Raw genomic sequence first — 15,636 nt, forward strand, 5'->3', positions numbered from 1 at the left:
AATACATTTGCACGAATAAACTGTAGCAGATTTGAACAGGTGGAGCTGGGGAGGTGGAGGGTTTTAGAGGAACTCCAAAAGCATGCTGCGAAATGTTCTAGTGAATGCTAACCAGCCAATTTAATGTAAAGCAGCAAGCTTATTGGCTGCGTATACAACATGAACCAATCAGCTTGTGACAAGTAGCTTAACACTGTGAATATATTCAGTTTGCTTTAATGACAAATCAGCCTGCGCCATCTAGAGTTTCATGACAGAATTTGACATTTAAGTGATATTTTGGACTGTGGTCAGGGTTACAAACTGAAATAGAACATTGCCTATTTATCTATAATTGGCCATAATACGCATTTGGAAATTTAAGTGCAGTTCATCCGTAGACTTCCCAACTTGAAAAAGTACATCCACTCACCTTTTGGATAATTAAACACAATTGTTTTTGAATATTTACTATTATGAATTGTTATAGTTCAAGAGTTTAGATTTGAGGGGCATAAAATGTCAGGACCAAGAAGAAACCTCTGTCATTCGTTTGCGCTAGCAGTGGTTTAAATAAACAAACGCCCAATTTCAAATATAGCTAGCACACATTTATTCGCTTCAGCAACTATTGTACAAATAACATGTCATCTTAATAATATTAATGAGCCTATAACATGTCTGCTTCCCATGTAAGATCATTCCTTTGTCCATGCTTTTATCGTTGCTTTTTTGCACTGAAAAAACATGACATTTAATACAAATATTAAAAATGTACTAATATAATGTAGTAATATTGTGAAATATTATTACAATTTAAAATAACTGATTTCTATTGTAGTGTAGTGTCCTTCAGAAATCATTCTAATATGCTGATTTGTGACCCTGAACCACAAAACGTAGCAATAGCCAAAAATACATTGTATGGGTCAAAATTATGCCAAAAATCATTATGATATTAAATAAAGATCATGTTCCATGAAGATATTTTGTACATTTCCTACCGTAAATACTTAAATTCTGATTAGTAATATGCATTTCTAAGAACTCTGGACAACTTTAAAGGCAATTTTCTCAATATTTAGATTTTTCACACCCTCAGATTTCAAATTTTCAAATAGTAGTATCTCGGCCATATATTGTTCTTATTGTCCAAATATTGTTTCCGTTGATGTAACAAACCATACATCAATGGAAAGCTTATTTATTTAGATTTCAGATGATGTATAAATAGACCCTTATGACCGGTTTTGTGGTCAAGGTTGACATTTGATGCCTAATTTCGATGCTTAATAATCAATATTGAAGACAACTGACCCTTTGCCAAGAGTTTGACTGACAGTCGATCTGACCAATCACAGCGCCAAATCTGCCTTTTTGTCCGACAAACAAACCACACAAGAGAGTAGATTAACTTTGGTGGACCGTCTGATGTTCATTCACGTTTATTTTGCGTTATAACCAGTAAAGGGAAGAGATAATCAAGGCACTACAACGATCTGTCACAACAAAATAGTATTTATTGTTCGAATTTCTTAAAGAAATGACAAAATTTGAAAGCTAAGACTTTGTTTTATACCAAAAGTAACCTGCTCTGTCTTGTGTCGGCGTTGTCAGTTTCTTTTTTGCTCCGCAATGTATTTTTTACTGCGTAAGAACATGATGTGTGGCGTGAGAGCGCCATGGCTCGTCACACACAGCAAAGGTAACGAAGTTACTACTTTGCGAAGGGTCAGTTGAGGAACTTAATATTTTCATCTAAACTGTACTGCATTTTTTATCAGGATACTTTTATGAATAGAACGCTTTGATGATACGTTTAGCTTTAGTATCATCATGTGTCTTTACTGTCACACAATTTAATGTGTCCTTGCTAAATAAAAATAGTAATTTCTTTAATAAAAAGCTTATGTACATGACTAAATCAAACTCAGCTGTATGCTACTGAACTAGTCAATTGATAAGGGTTCATGAAGGTTATACGTACTAGGACACCCAGCCAGTCCAACACCCAGGGCAGCAGTCTTGTTGTCTTGGCAACATCCGTAAACAGTTTTGCTACAGTGCTGGGAGGCAATGAGCTCTGAAGAAGGCGATATGATAGCTAGAGAGCAGATATAGAGCAAACAGGGTTGGGTGGGGGAGAGAGAGAGAGACATATTGAGATCCACAGCGTTCTTAAGACAAATTAAACTAAACAATCCAAGCTGAAATGCAATTTAGTACAACACAATAAGAATCGCTTAAGGAGCAGAGGTGGGAGAGCCTGCATCTGGCTGCCAGATAACAATTCTATTTACAATTCCTGACACCAATTCAAAATCAGGAAAAAATGATGCTATTACCAGCTGTGAAAACAAACAATAGACCTCTCGTCGAATGTCTGGTGGGTGACATTTGACACATTCTCAGGGGCCTGTTCTCTCCATTTGTTCTCGTCTCCGATAGCGCCGTTTACACCTACGCCGCAATGTCAAACAAAGATTTATGTACTCCGGGTTTATGGACGCAAATGCACAAGAATGCGCTGATGTCAGTCCACTCTCACTATAACCTAATTATACTATTTCAGCATTCCCGGCTCACATACGGAGGAAGTTTGTTGCGGTGTTTAACTATAACGTTGTGCCGGAGGCAGATGGCAGGTGCCTATTTGTCTTATCCGTGTTGTCATTTTTCCCCCAGTCTTTCCACACTTGTTCTTTTTCAGCGCTTCTTCTCTAGGCCATTGAACTGAATGGCTGTGAGGCGGCAGGTTTGTGGTTTCAGAGTTCGGAGCTAGGAGGACTAGGCTGTCGTAAATCAGAGGGCCGTCGGCGTGAGCGTACACGTCCCGGGGTATAATAGTGATGTGTCACCGTGCCTTTCATAGCATTTTGTGGCTCCAGAGATGGGTTTTGTCCACACCTCATTAAACTTCTCCTTTCCACGCTGAGTCCATTATGACAAAGGTGCTTTTAATTTGATCCTTTCTTCTCGTCTCACTGCGATTCTTCACCATCCTCTTTCCACACTCGTTTGTTCGACAACACAATCCTTTCTGACACCAACAAGGTGCTGCTAAAATGAGACCGATCAGCATAGATGTTATTTTTATTGAAGTGTCATAGATTATTAGTGGCGGTAATGGCATAGATGGGGTGAAGATCGCCTACCAAACTGTGGGAACATATCACAATATTACAACAATTTTGCACAAAAAATGTAACGTTTGCTTCTCCACACTAAATGGAGATCATGACCACATTACATTGAAATTGGAACTGATGAGAACTATTAGAACATTATGACTGGACAAAATATGGAATATTTATCATATATCTTTACATAAAATAAATATAGATTGTATACATAATATAGATTAACTGCATCCAAAATAAACATTTTTGTTTACATGATGTCTGCGTGTACTGTGTATCTTTATTATGTATATAAATACACACACATGAAGTATACTTTTTAAAAAAAATATTTACATGTATTTACATGTGTATATATTTATACTCATTTAATTATTGTATGTAATATTTTTAATATATATAAAAAAAATAGTATTCATGAATATATACAATCATGTGTGTATATATATACATACTATGTTAAAAATGTTTTATTTTGGATGCTATTAAACATTTAATCATTTGACAGCATATATATATATATATATGCTTTTAAATAATACATTTAAATTTTATATAAAACATTTAAATAATTTGATTAGTTTCAATAAATCTCAGAACTTCCAAGAGTGTTAAAAAAGATGCTTAATTTATGTAAATGTATTAATTTTTAAAGACAAGGAGAAAAACAACAACAAAAATACAAAAAAATAAATAAATAAATGCTAAATGTTATAATATTACATAATATAAAATAACACCAGTTTGTTTTTAGTCTTCAATCAAAAAAGTAAATGCTAATATGAAACAATAAACAGTATTTGTATATCAAGTTACACACATTAACTATCTAACACTCTATCTACCTAAATAAATTATATATATATATAAAACACAAATTATATTCATTTTTCATTTTTATATGAACACATTTTCAAAATAATCAGGCACAAAGACTGTTTGGTTGAAATGGTGGTTCTTCTGATTAAAAAAAAATAATACAGTACATAAATATTGAAATACATATTGAAAAGGTAAAAGTATAAATATTAAAATTATCCATTTCAGTAGCTTTATCGCCCAGCCTAACTCAAATCTTACAATTAATTCCTCTGAGCATCACCACCAGCCACCAAATTGCAAGAGGCAGCTTACAGCGTCCTCTGATCTTCACTGCAAGGAGACTCGGTGCAAGGTTGTCTAGAGGTCACCGAGACCTAATTTCCAATTAGCAAAAAGCAGCAAGGTGCTCTGGAGGCCCGTCAGCTCTCAAAGGCACAGGTCAGAATATGGGGGAGGAGAGACTGCAGCGTGCATATCAAATGCAAGTCCCGATGAGATTTCCATTGATCTGAGCTGAGCCAATGGGAAGCAGATGCCAAAAGCTCCTCACACCGGTTGAAAGTTCTCCAAAAGGATTTATTTTCCACGGCCACTGAAGGAGCATGACTGATCTGGCTAGAGGGCCTGTGAGGCTCTGAAGCAGAAAACTCAGAGTTCGAGAAAACCATAGATAAAGGATGAGGGGTGCAGCGAGCGAGCGAGAGAGAGAGAAAGCAGAAAGAAAAGAGCGCGCATGTGCGCACGCAAGTGGAGTCAAGCTAGGCTGGAAGCCTGAGGGAATCTCACACTGCTCTGATCACAGAGCCACGCTCTTCCTCTCTCTGTGGTAGATGCTCAGGTCTGGACTACACAAGCCTCCTAAGCTCAAAGAAACACTGCACTCTGCTACAGTGACTCCAACAACCATCCTGTCAGAGTTCCTGGAGTGTTACTGAGGAAAACATAAATATTAGAGGAAAGGAAAGGTGGTCTCTTACTTTTGCAGGGACCTTGGCTCTGGAGCAGCAAGTCCATTTGCTTCTCGCACCTGGCCTTCTTCAGCTCACACTCGCTTCTGTACGTGGTCCCATCTGAGCCACACACCTGCGAACGTTCACCGAGAGGTTAACCCGGCACAATTAATGGATTCAACAAGATTTAGCACACGTTTTAACAAGTCAAATGCCCAGGCGGCACTCTCTTCGATTTGAAGGGGCGTGTGAATGGACATACTGAGTTGTGTGACACTGTCTGACAGGCGAATTCACACAAGCAGCGGTCATCCTCCATGTCGTCATCCCATGAGCCGCCGTATCGTCGACAACGGTCCTGCTCGCAGGTTTCGGATCCTGAACCAGAGCCTCCTGATCCGCATTCTGTTGGAACACACACACATATACGCTTGTTTACTCCACCGACCCTGTATTGATTTAACTCTTCTTAAAGTAACTTAATCATTATACTAACTCAAACCCTTAAAGGGATAGTTCACCCAAAAATGGAAATTCTGTCATTAATTACTCACCCTCATGTTGTTCCAAACCTGTAAGATCTTCGCTCATCTTCAGAACACAAATTAAGATATTTTTGATGAAATCCGAGAGCTTTCCGAGGCTGCATAGACAGCAACACAACTAATAATAATATCTTAATTTGTGTTCCAAAGGTCTTACAAATTTGGAATGACATTAGGATAAGTAATTAATGACTAAATTTTCATTTTTAGGTGAACTGACCATTTTAAGTCAAACATTTGTAAATATGAAATGAGACTATTTGGTCCAATTATGGGTTGCTGACACATATCTATGTAATTTTTTTTTTTTTTTTCCTTCACTAGATCATTAAAAAATCTGGTGATAAATACATTTTTAAAAGTGCAACTCAATCTTAATAATATGATATAATAATATAATAATAATATGTATAAAATATTATAGAATGTAATAGTGGCGATTTATTGGTTCTAGGTTGTAACATGAAAATAATTGTTTTTAAATTATTTTAATGTCTCAAAATGAATATCTGTTTTTTTTTTCATTATAATGTTGTGATGCCTAAATTCTCACTTGTAGTATATATATATATATATATATTTTTTTTTTTTTAAATATCCACATATGTACATATTAACATTTAATATCCAACATTAAATATCCAAATATGTACATATTAAATATCCAAACTACTACAAAATGACAAATATTCCATCCCTCTCGCTTAATTAACATAAATTCAATGGCATGTAAAATTTATATATATATATATATATATATACATATTCCAAACTATGTCTAAATAAATAAAAAAAAAAAAAAAAAAAACAATAAAACTAAATAAAAACTAAATACTACAAGTCAATTTAGGCATCACACTCTTATAATGTAAAGTATGAAAAACATATTAATTTTTTAAGCATTAAAATAAAACAATTATTTTCATGTCATAACCTATAACCAATTAATAGCCAATAGCAAATTCTATAATATTTAGACTACTTTAAGAAAAAAAAAACACTCTAAATTAAAATTAAATTAAACTAAACTAAAAGCAATTGTTTAATACTGATTAAAACAACACATTTTATTTATTTTCAGATTTGCTAAACATTACTTTTAAAGGTGTTCTTAAATTATTAGTGTTTTTAAAAATGAACTTCGCTGACTGTTAGACGATGCCAAAGGTAATATAAATGTTATAATAATAATGAGGTAACGATAAATTGTGTCTTACAAACTCCCAAGCACAGTTGTTTTCCTCCTAAGAAACCCAAGGCAGGTCCCCAAAATGAATCTTTGTCCACACAAACAGCACTAACGCATGCACAACCTCAATTTACACCATATAAAAGAACAAATAAAATCACTACAGCTGATTTCAGGGAGATAAACAAGCATTCTCACACGAGACCTGCGATCTGAGCGTAACAGCGGGTAAGTACTTTAGAAGTCACAAAGAGCAAAGACAAATAAGACACGCAGACACTAGGGACCTCATGCAAACCCGTATTTGCATATCAGTATGCCGCACATTGTCTTCTAATAAAATAAAAATATTCCCAGGTACTCAAGCATCTTGTTTTAACTTTTGCTGCCAAGAATTAATGGACAGTGCTTTGGCAAAGTATTTAGACATTCAGCGCATATGGAGCAGCGAATATTGAGATTTTCTTCACGTTAGACTGAAGATTGAAGCAAAGGCACTGCTGGAAGTACAAGATAATGACCAGCTATGGAAATACCCAGCAACCAACGAAGTAAATTAAACAAGACACCAGTGTGCCACCAGCAAAGTGCCTCTCACATTTCGATTAGAAGTGAAAATAACTGACAATCTGTTATCTAACACAGGAAATCGTTGTGAACGGGTGTTTCACAGCCATCGTGCGTGACGTCACTAATCACACTACATTATGTCGGGTGCAATTAGTCTCGGTGCGAGTTCAGGGTTAGTTTCTCTGTACGAAACCCTGAAGGATAAATCTCGATTCTCTCCAGGATCCAAACTTTGGGGATTATGGTGAGGAAATCATGAGGGTTTTTCTTCAGATGAGTCGCCTCATTAAACACACTCTTATCTAGCCTATTTAATTAGAATTAAAGTTCATTAGTCAACAAAGCTGACTTGCTGGAGATATAAAGCACCCCTCTTTGTAACAGAGCATTACCGTTCGTTATTTTTAATGAAAGTTGCCGAGCAGCTCTAATAACAAAAAGAGTGTAAAACGTACTGCAGTTCACAACGGTGTTTGCCTTCAGTGATGGGAAAAAAATATGTATTTGCTGAGAAAAATATCTGTATCTTTGCATCTGTATTAATGCTTTCAAGTCAATTAATCACGATTAATCGCATCCAAAATGAAAGTTCGTGTTTACATAATATACATGTTTCATTATACGATATTTCTTAAATATATATGTGCATTTGTGTGTATTTACATATACATACAGTATAAATATACACAGTACACACATATTATGTAAACACAAACGTACTTTGTATGCGATTAATCACGATTAATCGATTTGTTATCTATCTATCTATCTATCTATCAATCTATAGTTAGGCATTGTGATACCTAAGTTCTCACTTTTAGAATTTTTTTTTATTTTGTCTAAATTAAATATCCACATATGTACATATTAACATTAAATATCCAACATTAAATATCCAAATATGTACATATTAAATATCCATACTACTACAAAATGACAAATATTCCATCCCTCTCGCTTAATTAACATAAATTCAATGGCATGTAAAATTTATATATACTGTATATATATATATATATATATATATATATAAAATATGCATATTCAAACTATGTCTAAATAAAAACAAAATACTACAAGTGAATTTAGGCATCACACTTTATAATGTAAAGTATGAAAAACATATTCATTTTTGAAGCATTAAAATAAAACAATCACGATTAATCACATCCAAAATTCAAGTTTGTTTACATAATATACGTTTCATTATACGATATTTCTTAAATATATGTGCATTTGTGTGTATTTACATATACATACAGTATAAATATACATAGTACACACATATTATGTAAACACAAACTTATTTTGGATGTGATTAATCGTGATTAATCAATTATCTATCTGTCTATCTATCTATCTGCTTACCATCTCAGAAATCAATTATATTTAAAAAAAAAAAAAAAATTCAAATAATCAATAGTCATTTCACCTTGCAATACTATTTAACAATTTTGAGTTAACTTCTCAACTTTGTATTCTTTTCTTTTTGGGTCTTTTCTCTGCAGATACTGATATATGCAATTATTGCGATTAATCAGTCAATTTATCATTAGCATAGGGGAAACACAAAATCCGCATGTCGATCGATTTGATTTATGAGGAAAAACCAAATGCCCGTGGATGCTCTTTCCCACGTCTCCATTGCGAGTTAACCACGTTCTTTTCCTCACATGCAAAGCTTGGCAGGGCAACCTCGTGCACCCTGATGGGAAAATCGATTGTGTATAGGTGGAAATGCCACTTAGCATAAAAAACCCCTTTAAACAGATTATGAAGCCGGACACAGTAAAGGCTAGGGGTTGGCCTGCACTGATACGTCTTATCAAAAATCCACACTGACAGTCTTGCAGGGTCGATACTCGTGGAGGCCATTCAATTCATTAGCCCCAGCCTGGAAACAATGAAAGCACTCAAGCCTGAAGCCCTGGCCACAGTGATACAGAGAGCGAACGCACTCACTGTGTAGACATCAGGTTTCTGCTTCAGAGCATTAGCGATCCGACGCTGTGATGAAGAGATTCGGTATTTTGCTTAATATGAGCTGAGCTGAATTTACGCCTTAGGGCAAAGTCTTGTTAAGATCAGCCAAGAGACTCCAAGGGGAAAGAATGTAGCATTTGACTATGATTATTACAACCTTCCTCTTTTTTACCCCACCAATTGCCTATTATTAAGGCACTGCAAACAGAGAAAACCGTTACAAACTCTCTGAGGCACAGAGGAAGCAAGTACAACATACTTTCACAACTAATATACTTAGTAAGTCAATAATAATAATTATTATTAAACTAAGAATAAGAATATGAAGAAGAATAAGATTTTTAAATGTTTTTTGAAAGAAGCCTTCTATCTTTGGCTGCACAGATAAGCACAGAACACTGTTTAGAGTCCCAGCATCAGAGGAGACAAGAAACCAGTGGATTTATTGATTTATTTACTGTATATTACACTGCTGCCATATAGATCTAACGTGATTTCTCTCCCAGCTGTTTACCTTCACAGGCATAACCGACTGTGTGTTTTTAACAAACTTGTGTGTATTTGACAGTTTAAGCTCAATAAGACAAGAAAGAGAACTTATTTTAGCACTCACATGCCGTGTGACAGACGCTTTCTGCGCACATACTTCGGATATGTGCGCTCAGAAAATTCTATGTCAGAAGTTTAAAATACACATATTATGTAAACACAAACGTACTTTGTATGCGATTAATCACGATTAATCGATTTGTTATCTATCTATCTATCTATCTATCAATCTATAGTTAGGCATTGTGATACCTAAGTTCTCACTTTTAGAATTTTTTTTTATTTTGTCTAAATTAAATATCCACATATGTACATATTAACATTAAATATCCAACATTAAATATCCAAATATGTACATATTAAATATCCATACTACTACAAAATGACAAATATTCCATCCCTCTCGCTTAATTAACATAAATTCAATGGCATGTAAAATTTATATATACTGTATATATATATATATATATATATATATATAAAATATGCATATTCAAACTATGTCTAAATAAAAACAAAATACTACAAGTGAATTTAGGCATCACACTTTATAATGTAAAGTATGAAAAACATATTCATTTTTGAAGCATTAAAATAAAACAATCACGATTAATCACATCCAAAATTCAAGTTTGTTTACATAATATACGTTTCATTATACGATATTTCTTAAATATATGTGCATTTGTGTGTATTTACATATACATAATATGGTTTAAAACGCATGATTTCATCACAATAGACACGATAATTAAAACCAAAAAGTTTTTTTTGGCAGAGTATCAGAGGTACGAGCTTTAGAAGCACAGCCCTCTAGAAAAGGGGGCGGAGAGCAGCAGCTCATTTGCATTTACAAAGACATGCACAAAAACAGCATGTTTTTGTTTCCACTCAAAATAGGCATTTTCAAAATGATGTAGAAAACGATCTGTGGGGTATTTTGAGCTGAAACTTCACAGACACATAAATAGTGTTCTGTGCTTATGTCGAAAAACTCCCATCTCATTTTCTCCTCCTCCTACATCGCTGCAGAAGTACCGACCCAGTGTTTACAAAGTGAACGTGCAAAGAAGATCAAATGCCCTTTACAAAAAAAAGGTAAAACAGCAATGTAGGATGATTTTGAAGTTGGAGGAGAAAAAGAGATGGGAGTTTTTCAACCTACCCTACACTGTAAAAAACAAAAAACACAATTTGTTGAGTCAGCTTAAAATAATTTGTTACCCGCTGCCTTCAATTTTTAAGTTCAGTCAACTTAAATAAGTTTAGTCAACTTGAAATGTTAAGTTGTACCAAGTAACAACTTAGATATTTGTGTTTGTTAAACTTAAAAGCTGGGTAAGTAACCTAACATTTCAAGTTGAACAAGCTTTTTTGAGTTGACTGAGCTTAAAATTTGAAGGCAGCCAGGTAACAAATTATTTTAAGTTGACTCAACAAATTGTTTTTAACAGTGTAACTGTAGTGACCTGGAATACACAGAGTACACGCAGAGCTAGACAAGGCGAGCATTGGAGGTTAAAAGTATATAAATTGTCAATTTTTTTGTTTCGCTAGATAAGACCCTTCTTCCTCGGATGGGATTGTTTAGAGCGCATTGAAGCTGCATTGCAACTGTATTTTGGAAGTTTAAACTCGTGGGCACCATAGAAGTCCATTATATGGAGAAAAATTCTGGAATGTTTTCCTCAAGAAACATAATTTCTTTATGACTAAAGAAAGAAAGACATGAACATCTTGGATGACAAGGGGGTGAGTAAATTATCTGTACATGTATAACATGTACAATAATAAGAAATGTTTCTTGAACACAAAATTAGCATTTTAGAATGATTTCTATAGGATCACTTTTATTATGCTTCATAAAAGCCAATATTGATATAAAAGACTGTTGATAAATTTTAAAAGTGCATTCTTAAGTGTTTTCTGCTAAGTCAAGCACACTTTGCACAGTAAAAATGAGCTCAGCACTAAAAAAAGAACTCATCTTGCAGCTGAGCTTCTACTACGCAGCACTGTGCTGCTTGTACACACAGTGTAAATACTATAAACTGTAATTTGAGCATATAAATAAATGTGCTGCTTGCATTTGCGTATGAAACAGAGCTGATACCACAAGCGATTCCAGTAGCACAAAGCAGTTTTGCACTGCAAAGCCCTATTACAGATTCAGCACACGCTCTCATCCCCTCATCAGCGATACAGTAAATAATACGCTTAAATGAAGGTTTCTCAACTCTGACTCTGATAAACCTGACCACTGAACAGCAGCAGCAATCATTTCCATATACAAGGCTCTCCGGGCCACCTAAGCCAAATTGTGCAAGCTAAGCACAAGATGAAAGCATTTACGTTCCCGGTTCTGTTGTGCGTTAGCAGGAAAAAAAAAGCGACGTAAAAAGGTGAATAAATAAACCTGGTGGAGTGAGTGAATATGGGTGGGGGAGGAGGTGCTAATTAGTTTCGGTTCTTTGATGTCACCGCCACCCGCGCCGCACGCGAACCTTTCAATTAGCGCACACCAAGATGTACACATCAGCTGTCCTCAAAGCCCTTTCCCGTCTCTTTAACTCAATCATGTACTTACGGGGTCCATTTAGCCATGCGTTTTCCATTAAGACGGAGAGCTGAGTGAAAGCAAAGTGGGTAAACAGACACAGAATAACTCCAGTCGAAAAAAACAGATGGTACAATCAAGAGGTGAAAGGTTTTTCTGCCCGATGAGGAGATAGATGACGGGGAGAGGAGAGAGATACGGGGAGAACGGGGAGAAAAAATGTCAGGCGGGAGAGCGGCGAGGACAGTGACCTTCAGACTTAACTGCTAGTTTGTTGCAGGTGGCTGGGATGCCTTACTGTGAATGCATAACTCCCATGAAAACACACACACACACACGCACAGAGAGAGACCTTCTAAATGTCACACTTCACTTTGGCGCGCACACACACACACACAACACACAACTTGTCTACCTCTCTCTTCCTCACTCTCTTTTTCATTTCTCCCCTTGAGAGTCAACATTCACATTCATCACAAGTTGTTGACCTCTGTATCTCAAACTATGGGTATACACCTACACACACCTACACACACTCACACAACCTTTGGCCTTCAAGATCGGCGGGACAGTTAGTCGTAAGGATTGGGCAATATCTAAAATATTCACAAAATATGCGCAATGATATTACTGCTGACAAAAATAAGAAACACTGTGAAAACTGATTTTTTTTTGGGGACATTTTGTTTAATAAAAGCCACCATACGGCAAATTTTGCACACTTTTAATGACTCTAACAATGTTAAGAAGATAATTTACCTTAAAGGAGAAGTCTACTTCCAGAACAAAAATTTACAGATAATGTACTCACCCCCTTGTCATCCAAGATGTTCATGTCTTTCTTTCTTCAGTCGTAAAGAAATTATGTTTTTTGAGGAAAACATTTCAGGATTTTTCTCCATATAATGGACTGATATGGTGCCCCCGATTTTGAACTTCCAAAATGCAGTTCAAATGCAGCTTCAAACGATCCCAAATGCGGTTGTAAACGATCCCAGACGAGGAAGAAGGGTCTTATCTAGCTAAATGATTGGGTATTTCATTAAAAAAAATACAATTTAAATACGTTTTAATCTCAAACGCTCGTCTTGTCTTGCTCTGCCTGAACTCCAATCGTATTTTCTCCCTCAACTCAAAATCATTTCAAAACAGTCCTACATTGCTGCAGAAGTACCAACCCAGTCTTCGCAAAGTGAACATGCAAAGAAGATCAAACACCCTTAACAAAAAAGGTAAAACAGCCATATAGGACGATTTTGAAGTTGAGGGAGAACATGAGATAGGAGTTTTTTGACATACCCTAACTGTTAGGGTAACTGCTTCACAGAGTTCAGACAGAGTAAGACAACACAAGTGTTTGACATTAAAAAGAACATACATTGTATTTTTTTAATTATTAACCAATTAACCGATTGTTTCGCTAGATAAGACCCTTCTTCCTTGGCTGGGATCGTTTACAACTGCATTTGGGATCGTTTGAAGTCACACTTAAACTGCATTTTTTAAGTTCAAATTCGAGGCACCACAGAAATCTACTACATGGAGAAAATTGCTGAGATGTTTTCCTCAAAAAACATAATTTCTTTACAACTGAAGAAAGAAAGACATGAACATCTTGGATGACAAGGGGGTGAGTACATTATCTGTACATTTTTGTTCTGGATGTGGACTTCTCCTTTAAAAATGACAAGTTCACCCTCATTTACTCATTCTCGTGTCGATTTCAAACCTGTATGACTTTCTTTTTTTTTTTTTCGGCAGAACACAAAAAAGGATACACTGAATAATGTGTCCATTTTTGTCCACCCAGTTGAAGTCAACGATGTCTAATGGTGTTTTGGATTCTGTTTACATTCATTCTATGGACATTCCTCAAAATGTTCTTCCTCAAAATATTGTCTTTCATGCTTCACAGGAGAAAGAAAGCCATACAGGTTTGGAAGGACATGAAGTTGATTAAATTTTGACAGAATTTTCATTTTTGGGTAAATTATTCCTTTAAGAGAGAGCATCTTCAGATTTAAACTTCGTTAGTAAAACTGGGAATAGAATTGGTAAGTTTGATTCATTTCATGTTAATCAGTTCAAACTGTTTTGAAGATTCGATTTAAAAAGATTTAACAGTGCTTAGAAATGTTCATGCACATCTCTCATATATTAATGCTTTATTTTTTAATATATTTCGATAAATATTCAATTAAAAATTGATTCAACAATTCATCAGCGCTCAGAAACGTTCATGCAAATTTTTCTTTTTTTTTTTACATTTTGAAATATATGTAGATAAATAATACTTATTATTACTATGTATTGTTATAATGGGGAAAATGTATTTAAAAAATTAAATACTCAATTCAAAACTGATTCAACAATTCATCAGCACTCAGAAATGTTCATGAAAATCGCTCACATATTAATATTTGTTTTTTTAAATATATGTAGATAAATATTGCTTATTATTACTACGTATTGTTATTGGGGACAATTAATAAAAAATAAGTATTAAATTCAAAATTAATTCAGTAATAATCAGCACTCAGAAATGTTAATGCAAATCTTTAACATTTTTTATTTTATTTTTAAATATATGTAGATACATTTTGCTTATATGTATTGTTATAATGGGGAAAATGAATAAAAAAAGATTAAATATTAAATTCAAAACTAATTTAACAATTCATTAGCACTTAGAAATGTTCATGCAAACCTCTCACATAGTAATGTTTTATTTTTAAATACATGCAGACAAATATTGCTTATTATTACTGCAGATTGTTATATTGGGGAAAATTAATTAAAAAAAAAAAATATTAAGTATTAAATTCAAAACTGATTTACCAATTCACCAGCATTCAAAAATGTTCACATAAATCTCTCATATATTAATGTTTTATTTTTAAATCTATGTATTGTTATATTGTGGAACATTTATACAAAAATATTAAATATTAAATTCAAAGCTAATTCAGCAATTCATCAGCGCTCAGAAATGTTCACACAAATATCTCTCACATATTTATGTGACATGTATTGTTATAGTGGGTAAAAATAATCAAAATATTAAATATTCTTTTAGTGTGTTAATTTTGTAAAGAATACTGTGGAAAATATCGCTACTCAATTTTAATTAGATATTCACATACTTTATTTATATGTAGATATATTTATCAGATTTGTGTTTTAGATTTATTTAAAAATAATAACAATAATTCTGTTGGCTACACTGGCTTGTTTTTTTCTAAATGAACACTTTAAAAACTTTATATCAATATATAAAGACAAAAAAGTTACCTTTTTTAAGCTATAAATCCCAGCCCTAGTTGGTTGTTTACTGTTTACTTGTGATTTGTCT

General features: G+C 34.3%; 1 protein-coding gene across 10 annotated transcripts in view; it reads right to left on the reverse strand.

The window, feature by feature from the left end:
* Positions 1–15,636, reverse strand: part of agrn (agrin) — a 305,226-nt gene that overhangs the window by 61,193 nt on the left and 228,397 nt on the right. For all 10 annotated transcript variants that reach the window (XM_051097130.1, XM_051097123.1, XM_051097124.1 and 7 more), the window contains 3 exons: positions 5,154–5,296; positions 4,919–5,024; positions 1,967–2,083 (listed from right to left, as the gene is read on the reverse strand). In XM_051097130.1, coding sequence (XP_050953087.1) covers positions 1,967–2,083; positions 4,919–5,024; positions 5,154–5,296 — 366 coding nt within the window. The remainder of the gene's footprint in view (positions 1–1,966; positions 2,084–4,918; positions 5,025–5,153; positions 5,297–15,636) is intronic.

Source organism: Labeo rohita, chromosome 23, assembly GCF_022985175.1.
Source record: "Labeo rohita strain BAU-BD-2019 chromosome 23, IGBB_LRoh.1.0, whole genome shotgun sequence".
Lineage (NCBI taxonomy): Eukaryota > Metazoa > Chordata > Actinopteri > Cypriniformes > Cyprinidae > Labeo > Labeo rohita.